Genomic DNA, 11,024 nt, shown 5'->3' with positions numbered 1-11,024 from the left:
GGGCACCATCTAGTTCTTCTGGTCTCATAGTTGTATAGGTTGCAGATCGGATGGACAACACGTATTTTTAACGATAGTACAGGTATCCCCAGATTCTTCAAAGTTCCCTTTATGCCATTTCATTTTTATGAAAGACCTCTACTGGTACCTATTTCCACTAACTGACGGAAAACCCAAGAAGATACTCACTTTTGTGAAAAAAGGTAAAAAGCAAAACTAGCTTAAAGAGGCTGCAGCACCCTGAGCAGGAAGAGTACAGACTCACCAAGTCCTTCCCCCAGAACTACACTCAGCATCTCAGCATCAAGCTGGCATAGAGTTAAAAACTTAACACAACACTGAAATGTAGTTAGTTAAACACTATCATATAGTTAGTTAAAATAACATGAGCATATACTGTTATTTGGTCTGATTTGGTAGGTTATTTTTTGGGTTTGGGAACATTCATATACATTAATCTAATTTAATTTCCCATATAAATTAATGGTAATTGTTTCTTTGCTTTCCACCATTTTGCCTTATGAAAAGTTTCATGGGAATTCTCTATTTTCAGATAGTGGAGGAAACCTGTATTGAGTTTCTCTAACTCACTAATTTAGTTAGGAAACAAGAAAGCTGGATAACTAATCTAGACTTTATTTGCTGGTTACTTGAACCTGAAAAGAATCCAAAGGTGAACGTGAGAAAAGAACCACAGAACTTTATAGGTGAAAGTGGTCTTGGGAATCCACCGTCGATTAGTCCTCCAATCTCTTCTGCAGTCAAAGAAACCAAAGAGCATGTAACATTTAGTCAGCTGACACATCTCCTGTTCACCCTGTTGCTTCTGAGAAGCTGAGACCCCAAACAAACTTACTCCAAATCAAATAATTCTTGTGATCTTTTAATTCTGAGTTCACAGTATTTTCTGAAAAAGCATCCCTTCTCAGTATGTTCTCTGATACATCCAAATTATGAATGTAGGAATTATTTAAATGGATATTTTATTATTTTTAACATGTTTTGTTGTTGTTGTTATGTGCCATCGAGTCAAACCCGACTCATAGCGACCCCTCCTTGGATAACATGTTTTAGAGGGCTAAAAGTATTACTGCATGTATTTCTTATTATAGAGAATTATGTCATCTCTAGGCACAACTATAAATTTATACTACATAACTTTCATTGAGCTCTTACTATGAGACAGGCAAAGATGATACACAGACTACTCAATTACTCCTGACCACAAGCCTAGAATTATTTTCAGTGTACAGATGGGGAAAACTAAGGCTTTGATAAGTTATTCAAACTTGTCTAGTAAGAAGAAACAGTAATTAGAACCAGAATTCAGTCTCTGATTTCACTGTATTTTTGACTAGAAGTCACATTCTTGATAAAATTTCACCAGCCTTAACCTATCCAAGTTGGCCTTTTAGTTACTGAATAGCATACTGCTTTGTATTCCACATCAACACATCACTGATCTAAGAAACAAAATAAAACTAATTTTCTGGTTACAGGTACATTCTGTAGTCAAATACCAATCGTTTGTATTTACTCATTAATATTTCACATTCAATTCTATAAGCACTTGCACGTCTCCCTCACTTTTCATGAAATGCCAACTGCCTGTCCACAGTGCCAGCCTGCCCTGTACATGCCAAAACGTAAACATGCACCTGAGCTGCAGTACTGTGGCCACATTTGTGAGGCCACGCCTACTTTGATTTACATCTTTCCATACTATGTATTCATCATATTATGGGTCAATGATGGCTCAGAATCTAACAAGAAAAATGATGTAATTCTCATTTAGCCAATACACTAAACCTCTGAAACAAAAGGTCTGTCAAAGCTGTTATACAGCTGGTGACACTGGTCTCTGTGGATTTCCCACTTTGCCTCCCTCTGGTGGGTGTACTAATGACTAAAGGCAGAGGACTGGCATCGAGAGGTATGGGATTTAAGTTGGTAAAACAGCTCCTGAATAATCAAAAGTGGGCTGACCTCTGCTGGGTAAAAGATAACATCTATTTCTTCTGGTCAAAGAATCTACTGGGCTCACTTAGGGCAAAAGCTCTGCTAGGAAGCAAATACAAACACACACAATACATACACACAGAGCAGTTGAAGAGACCGTTATTGGAGCACACTAGTTAAAAGCTTAGGTTCTAAACCCAGAGGCAGAAATCTAGTGATTTAAATCCTTGCTCTGACACTTTCTAGCTATATAACTTTGGGCAACTTTTGTAATTTCTCTAAACCTCAATTTTTCCATCTTTAAGTGAGATAAGAGTAATACCCATCTGATAGCCCTACTGTGAGGATTACAAGAGATAATGAATGTAAATCTCACAGTAAATATTTTGTTCACATCATGATTAGTGTCATCATTATTATCTATTACCCACATATTTGGGCAAAAGACCCCATAGATCATCTACATGGGTAGAAACTAATACTAAGCAGAATAGCTTCCATAAATAAAACACGACTGAATTTACATCTGTTTTTTAACTAGGCATCAAAACTAACAAAAACCTTTTTAGACCTGAGTATTATCAGTGAGTGTAAACTTCTGCCATGGGTTCACTCTGCCAGGCAGACACTGTTGAAGTGCTATAACAATTTCACAGCTAATATATATGTTTGTAAGAACAGAAAAAAGATGGGGAGAAAATGCATATAGATAGAAGTCAATATAGGAAAAGAGAAGTAATGATTTAAAGAAAAGAAAGACAGAAAGAGAGCCCCCAACGCATGCCAGTATCTTCTTCAGAAGCTGCTTAGGAGAGTGCAGGAACTTTGTTGTTGTTGTTGTTATGTGCCGTCGAGTCAAACCCGACTCATAGCGACCCCTCCTTGGGTTTCCGAGGCAGTATCACTACAGAAGTAGGATTGCCCAACCTTCCTTCCGAGGAGTGGCTGGTGGGTTTGAACCGCCAGCCGTCTGGTTAGCAGGCAACTAACTGTCTTAGCTACTATGCTACCAGAGCTACAGCTAAATACCAAAACTAACTAGGGAAATAATGTCCCCCAAGGAGGTCTTCTTGAGAAGCCTGAGGTAGAATATTTAAATTAGGAAGGTAAATTGAAATATTCTGCATTTGAATCCTTACTACTTCGTTTAATAGTTGTATTGTTACTCCACGAATTTTGACTTCCCCATCTGCAAACTTATGGTAGGTATTAACCTACCTTATAATGTACCTCAGAGGGTTAAACAGATAACAAACATAAATGCAATAGACCATTACTCAATATTAGGGCTCCTTCACTTTCATCTCCTCCTAAATTATACCTACGGAATAAAGCAGTAGAAAGACTAGTTCACCCTGACTAATGGTCAGAGTGAAACATCTTTCACTGCTCTATACCATGCTTACTTTATATGTAAACATCTGATGATAAATCTGCCAGTTCTGCAGGTTGAAAGCACATGTGAAGATGTTAAAGTTCACAAGGAACTCTTGCTCCTCATACAAAGCGCTGTGGAACACAGAAAGCTTAGTCTCTCTGAGAACTAGGCCTCATATCTGAGGAGCTGCCTTATTATCAACAGGGACTTACCTCTTTGGTTTGGATGGGGCTCAGGGAAAATTCTGGGTCTTGCTCAGCACTGAGCGAGTCTGGTACAAGAACTTGTGCCATGGACCCATCACATGTGCTTATTCTCTCATCTTCCTTCTGAAAAGATAAGAGTGAAAGTCGAGAAAACTTCCTGCTCTGCTAGCACATAGCCATTCTTCGTATGTCTGCTCATTTTACAAATAGCCTGCTTGGAAAAATGTCCAGAGAAGCCAAATACATTTAGAAAAAGTTCATTAGGAAAAAAATCGGCTTCCTCAGAAGGTTTGTCTTTCTTTGAAAGACTTAAATTCTCCAAAGCTCTCTAGTTAATAAGTAGCACATAGGGATATTATAGAATTATGGACTTAAATGGGTTATTATAAGAATTTAAATTAAATAAGATTATATTATGTAATGATATAATGATAAAAGCTAAACAAAAGGCCAGCGGTTCAAAACCACCACCTACTCTGTGGAAGAAAGATGAGGCAGTCTGCTTCCATAAATATTTACAGCCTTGGAAACCCAAAGCACATTGCTATGAGTAGCAATTGCATCAATGGCAGTGAATTTGATTTTGGTTTAATATTTCAAAGAATGGGGCTAAAAATAAATTTGTTAAATTTGGGGACAACTATCCAGGCATTTTCTATGAAAATGTAACTAAATTCTTATTTCCTAACAAGGGATTCTAATTTTATTCAAAACATTTAAATATAAAAAGTTATACCATAAAAATTCTAGGAGAAAATATGAGCTTTTTGTTTTCTAATCTTGGGATAGGGAAGGACTTTCTAAGATTGACAATGAGAGAAAAGAATGTTAGAATAGATAACAAAAAATCAGATAATATGCATCACAAAAAACACCATAATCTAAAAGAGAAACGACAAACCGGGATAACTGCTTACAAGGCATTAATACGCTTAATGTATGAGTTACTATTATGAATCAGTAAGCAAAAGATCAATCTCTAAGTGGAAAAATAGTGAAATGGTATGAATAAGCAATTCATAAGAGAAGAATTACAAAAGCCAATAAACATCTGAAGAGGTATTCAACTTTCTTGGAATATAAATGCAATTTGGCTAAGAATATCTAAGATAAGCTTGGCATGAGGAAACAGGCATTTTCATATATTCCTGGTAGGAGTAAAATCAGCAGAGATGTTCGGGAGGGCATTTCAACAATGTGTGTCCCACAAAAATTTGACCCAGTAATCCTACTTCTAAGATTAAACAAAGTTAAGCAATGGGAAAATGACATGTACAAAAATAATTATACCAGTGGGGTGGGAAGAGCAAGAATTATACAGGACACCTTAAGAGATAAAACTGGAGGTTTAAAACCAATTAGAAGGCTACTACAAAAGTGCAGGGAAGAAGTAACACTTGTATGCAATAAGATGATGGCAGATACAACGGAAAGGAGAACACTGTAAAGATTGGACATTATTTGACCACTGACCTGATTTGAAAGATAAGAGAAATGGAAGCACCTAAGATGATTCTGACATTTGTCTTGGACTCTGAGAAACAGTGATGCTGTTAGCAGACATTGAAAAATTAGGAGAAAGAGCAAGCTGTGAAGGATAAGTTAGGAAAATGGGTTTGAGATGAAGAAAATACATTCAGATAGAGGTCTATCAGGAAGACAGGAACGTAGAACAGACTTAAGGGAAAAGCCAAGGCTAGAGATTTGATTTAGGACTCAATGGCATAGAGATGACTAGTGAAAATATGGCAGCACATATCTCCATGAGAGAAAATGGACAAGGAAGAGGTCATGACCAGGGGAATGCCTACAATCAGAAACAGAAGAGAAAGGAGCAAGAGAAGGAGATGGAAGAGGGCTTGGAGGTAGAAGAAGCAGGTAAGTGCAGAATAAAGTGAGTCAAACGAAGACTGCATTTCAAGAAGAGGTGGTCTAAAGTGTGTAAAAACCTGATATTGATTAAGGGTAGGGTTGCACAGTCAAATATTGTAAATGCTGTCGATAAACTGTACATCTGTAAAAAGTTGAATTGGCAAAAGCTGTGTGGCAGAAATATTTACAACCAAGATAAAAAAAAAGTGTATGATAGTGGGGAGATCAATAAGGATTAGGAGGAGAAAAGGACAACAAATTGGTGTTCCTGTGGTCAATGTGATTGGAAAGCAGTCTGAGGGTGGCCAGGGGCAGAAACTAGATTACAGAAGGGGCTAAAGAAGTGGAGTACCCAGCAAAGACACTCAGCAGCAAATGAAGAGGAAGCACAGTAATAGACCCGAGAAGCAGGATCAGAAGCAGGATCAAGAAATTGAGTTCACTGAAACACTGTATTGAGCCCAGTGCAGGATGTATAAATCTGCAAGATAAAGCTCTTGTCATTTATGAAAGTGTGTCAGGCACATGCATAAAAATGTGCTAAGTTATAACTGAGTTTCAGAATGCTATGGGAAAGCAAAGACAACAAGATAGTAATTTCCCTGGAAGGATCGCAGGAGGCTTCCTCTGAGGAGGCAGACATGGATATGGACATTTGAGGGTCAGTAGAAGTGTACACATAGATACGGAAAGAAGGATACCCCAGGGATGCAATGTATTTTCTGAAAAGCAGCTGAAGAATAGTCTGGGATGTGGAATGGGCCTTCATTTGTTTGGATGGACAAGGTCACGAAGGAGCAAACATTGTAGAGATGAGGAAACCTGAGCATTCTGAAGTAGAGGAAGGAACCTGTCATAAGGCAGAGACTCAGGATGCATGTACTAGCAGAGCCCAGTACCAGTGATTAATGAGAGGATTAGCACAAAAACTGGGCAGAGGAGTTAGCCCTGGACAAGGAAGCAGAAGAGAGAGGGGTGTGAAGGTACAGAGAGCTTTTAGAAGCAAAGGTATGACATCATTTTCAACATTAGCTTATACTGATTTTCTAAAGTGAGGGTATTTACCCGCTATTTGGAGAGACTGGAGATTTAGAATATGACAAGGAAAGAAGAAAAGCTTACTTCATTCATTTATCTTAGCCTTATACACTACTTTGTTAACCAAACAAACAAAAGACTATGGGGAGACTCCCTACTCCCCACTCTCTAAGGAGATTCTGTTAAGTGTTTTGAGGGAACACTTTGGTGACACTTTTAGGTGTTCTTTTAAGTCACCTGCTTGGTCAGTTTGGATGAATACACACTAGAGATGCAAATAATAAGCAGGTATTTGGCTGTCTTTACATGTACGCCAAGGCAATGGGGAGAACTTAAAAATTTCAATACAAGCAGGTTTCCTTCCTTAGAATTCTTTCAAACAAGGAGGTCTTTTCCTTGACTTACTATCCCTTACTTTTGTTCTTTACCTGGGCTATAGATGAGTACCTCAAAAGTCTGGAAAGGGCCAATTGAAAACCAAATAAATAAAAGGGGGAAAAGGGTAAGCCGAGTTACAAAGAGAGTTGGGCATGAAGAACCCCCACCCCCACCCCCAAGAACTGTGGCACGCCCAACATTACTTCAATGATGGTCCCAGAAGATGAGGATGCTCTGTCTTCTTCCTTGTCCTTGTCAGGCTCCCAGAGTAAAGACCAAGAACTGGAAGATGGCTCTGCTTTCTGATCTCCATTCTAACACAGCAATGAGTAGGTTACCAAAGAGAAGTGACTTTCTACCATCATGACCAGCATACTATTCCTCTTCTTTATACAAGATCCATGTTCCCAGGCAGCATAATTGTGGCCCTTAATTCCACCCTCCCTCCAGTTTTCATCTATTTCTTCCTTGGTCTAAATCATGTGGTACTCTTCCTATAGCCTAAAAAAGTTTTAAAAGTCGGGAGTCAGCTCACATCACACAAAGGGGATCTTTAAACAACAGTGCTCTAGAAATTTAATCAGCTTTGGTAAATGCAACCATAAATATTATCTTTAAAATGACAAAGTGTGATGAGTATGTATTTTTTTTATGGTCAAAGATAAACAGTGGATTCTATAAACTTATTAGCTCAGAGGCAAATATGTATCTTAAATTGAAATAATGACATGTACTCTTTTGACCCCTAGCGCCTCCACCATTCTCATAATTCTCTCTGCCATAAAGGAGCATGATCAGAATATTAAACTGTCTGATAGACTGTACAGTAATACACACACCTGCACGCCCAAACTCTTGTTATCCAACTACTGCTTTCTCTCCTGGTAAGTCAGAGGCAAAGTAAACCAAAACCAAACCCACTGCCATCGAGTCAATTCTAACTCATGGCGACTGCACGTGTTCCAGAATAGAACTGCTCCGTAGGGTTTTCTTGGCTGCAACCTTTCCAGAAACAGATTGCCAGGCCTTTCCTTTGTGGTGCTGCTGTGCGGGTTCAAACCAGCAACACTTTGTTTAGTAGTTGATCACTAATTGCTTCTGCCACTCATGGACCTTACCAGACGCAAGGCAGTGTCAGATTACAGGACAAGTGGACTGCTCTGTGTGACAATGAAACTACTTAACAATCTCCAAAATGAGATAAAAATGTCTGGTAGTTACATGTGAGACACAAAAACTATCAGTTGCTGTAATTTTCTGTTTTTTTGGGTAGAAGAGTCATTCATTTTGTGTGTGTTTTTTTTTTTTTAGAAAAAAAAATATATTATGGTGAAATATAAGTACCAAGATAAATGTAACAAAACATTTCCACTATCACTTTGTGTATAATTCAGTGACATTAACTACATTCACCAGGTTGTGCAATATTCATTTCCAATATTTGTCATCACCCTTAAATAAAAACTCTGTAGCCCTTAAGCAATATCCTCTCCCCCATTTCTCCTTCCCACCCACCCCCCCGCAGGTAACCACTAATAAAAGCTTGGAGTCTACACATTTGCATATTCTGGAAGACGCATTCCTTTTTAAAGTATGAAATGGAAACTAATATTGGCAAAGACAATTGTAAATGCCTGTTTCCACAAGTTAGAATGAAGTAGTAAGAATTAGTAGTATTAGATGCAAACACAACTCTTCATGTCATTGGCAATACCATTTTAGACTAAAGAGTAATTCAACTATAGAAAATTAAAGTTACAGGAGTACTGAACAGCATACTCTCAAAAGTTCAGAGAAAGTACTCACAAGTCAGACTATTACAAAGAATTCCTCATCTTCTCCCTTAAACCAGTAAGAGTGTCTGCATTAAATCTGTTCCACTCTTACGTGGTGAAGAAGCTTAGACACACTTAAATGATGTTCATCACATAAGAGAACTACTTCAATCACCCTTACAAAATATTAACACTAATTTAAAAAATCCTTAGATTTGTATTATTTTAAGATTTTCCCATTGATCTTCTTTAAAAGATTTCAAGCGTTAACAAACTTTAACAAGAAAAGCAGTTTCCTTACTTCACTCTTCAAGGAGCTTTCCTCTGCCTCTTCTACAACGGCGGGCAGGAGAGACATGGAGCCTGTTCTATTCACCTGAAAGGCACAGCACAAGTACAGTTGCAGTCGGGCTGCTGTTTAGCATCGCACAATCCCCACCTGGCCACATTTTTGTGTAGCTAATTTTTTACTCACTTAATCCAACGTGCCTACTCGCACAAGTAGCTTCCGTGCCCTGCACCTTTCAGCTTGTGTAGTCAAAAATGCCTGACTCCATCAAAGCTTAGATCCATTTTATTTGTATTGCCTCCTAGAGTCCCTCATCTGAACAATTCAAGAATGTGATTCATGGAAGTGGATTCAGCACAGGCTTAGGGAAGAAGTGCTGTGCCCCAATTCTGAGTCTGCAAAGGGCTGTCTTTTCAGCAGGAAGATACTTCAAAGGGTGTCTCCCATCTACTTGCCCACGGAATGTCATAATCTCATGAAGTACGTTGCACATAAGAATTCTGGGTTGAGTCCAGAACAGACACACTCTGAGGAGTTTCACTCACCAGTAAACAATTTCAAGTGGAGTATTTCTACTTTGAATTCCTTTAAGACTTAGATGCCTCAGGTTCTTCAGATGAAATACATGACCTATTTAACAACCTCTTGGAATGTAGGACCGGCACTAACCTGCCGTCATACTTACCTTCCATTCAGAAACATCCCTCTCAGCCACTCCACCCTCTTCTGGTGCAGCAGCTGACAACATTTCTTTTTCTAATTCTTCTTGTTCTTGCTTCAAATGCTGGTGAAGGCTTAGTGCTGCAGCCTTCAAGTTCACCAACAGATCTTCTTTTTTCTGGTTTAGATTCAGAATTTGCTCCTCCATATTGTTGATTTCTCCCTGTGCAGAAAAAGTGTTTCCAATGTTTTGGGAACCTTTGTTAATTTTTTGAGGCCTTTGCTAATCCACCGGTGACTGCTTCCTTTGGAAAAAGGGATTAAGCTTTTCCAGTGCTGTTTGCGGAGCCAGGAGACCATCTCTGGTATAATATAGTACCCACTCCATCCTGGCTGTATTTCCAAATAACCTGTGGAGGCTTTATAACCAACAGAATGCCTTAGCCCTACCCAAAACTTTATGAACCAAAATCTCTAGGGAGTTGAGCAGAGCTTGGAAATTTGCAACAAGCTTGACAGGTGGCTGTGGTGTGCAGCTGGGGAGTCCCTGCTTGAGTGGTTGCCACAGGACTGACTAGAGTGATTGGTGGAGTCAGCCCCAGAAAACTGCACCGCCACCAGTTCTCCAAGAGATTCTTAAGCAGACCCATGTTTAGGAATCAGTGAGAGAAAACAAAGTTAGAAAATCTCATACTTTCATTATTGCCTTTGAAGCCTCATTTACTATTACTGAATTCATTAACTTTGTCTTACAACCAAGCCTCTTACCAAATGGAAATAAATAAGTATCAGTAATACTGTGAAGTGTAACTTACTATGGAAATGATGGACAAATGATTCCAAGCTTTATAATGGTTACTTAAAAAAGAAAAAGAAAAAGAAAAACAAAAAAACCCTTCTTATATAGGATAGATATGCAGATATCCACTGTTCTAAGATTATACGAATTGAAAGAAATTTCAGATGTTACCCACTGTAACATTTTTTTTCTCTTGCATCCCTGATATGTGCCGTTCACCTTCTGCTGAATTCTAACCTGTTCCTTTTTAGGAAAACTTCATTGTGAGAAACTACGGGAATTTTCTTCCCACTATTCTATCACTTTTCTTCTTTTGGTAAAAATTTTGCTACAAAACACTTGGTAACCATGTGGATATGAAAAAATATGTTTATAATATATAATAACATAAAAATATTATTATATTGAAGTTTAATTCACAGATATTCACAGAATTATTGTTTTATAGAGAAATTTAACATGATTCCACCTATAAGTCTCTGAAGTCCAGAGAAAAAGGTGATTTGTTCACAGCTATATCACTGCTTGGATGACTACCTGTCAAACACTCTAGCCTTCTTTTATGGCCATCAGTAGAATTTAAAATATTTATTTTGTACTATCCAAAGATAGTGAAGGAGCTCTGGTAGCATAGTGCCTAAGGCACTTGACTGCTAACCAGAAGGCTGGC

At 38.3% G+C, this 11,024-nt stretch overlaps 1 protein-coding gene across 1 annotated transcript in view; it reads right to left on the bottom strand.

Annotated features, from left to right (window-relative positions):
• Positions 1-11,024, bottom strand: part of SYNE2 (spectrin repeat containing nuclear envelope protein 2) — a 285,164-nt gene that overhangs the window by 116,777 nt on the left and 157,363 nt on the right. The window contains exons 58-61 of the mRNA XM_042781144.1: positions 9,581-9,778; positions 8,908-8,982; positions 7,023-7,145; positions 3,550-3,654 (exon numbers count right to left, since the gene is read on the bottom strand). Of these exons, the coding sequence (XP_042637078.1) occupies positions 3,550-3,654; positions 7,023-7,145; positions 8,908-8,982; positions 9,581-9,778 (501 nt within the window). The remainder of the gene's footprint in view (positions 1-3,549; positions 3,655-7,022; positions 7,146-8,907; positions 8,983-9,580; positions 9,779-11,024) is intronic.

This window comes from Orycteropus afer, unplaced genomic scaffold (assembly GCF_000298275.1).
Source record: "Orycteropus afer afer isolate SDZICR_OR568_19922 unplaced genomic scaffold, OryAfe1.0 scaffold00088, whole genome shotgun sequence".
In the NCBI taxonomy this organism is placed as follows: domain Eukaryota; kingdom Metazoa; phylum Chordata; class Mammalia; order Tubulidentata; family Orycteropodidae; genus Orycteropus; species Orycteropus afer.
Note: the sequence above shows the minus strand (reverse complement) of the source record. Positions and strands in the feature narration are given on the sequence as shown.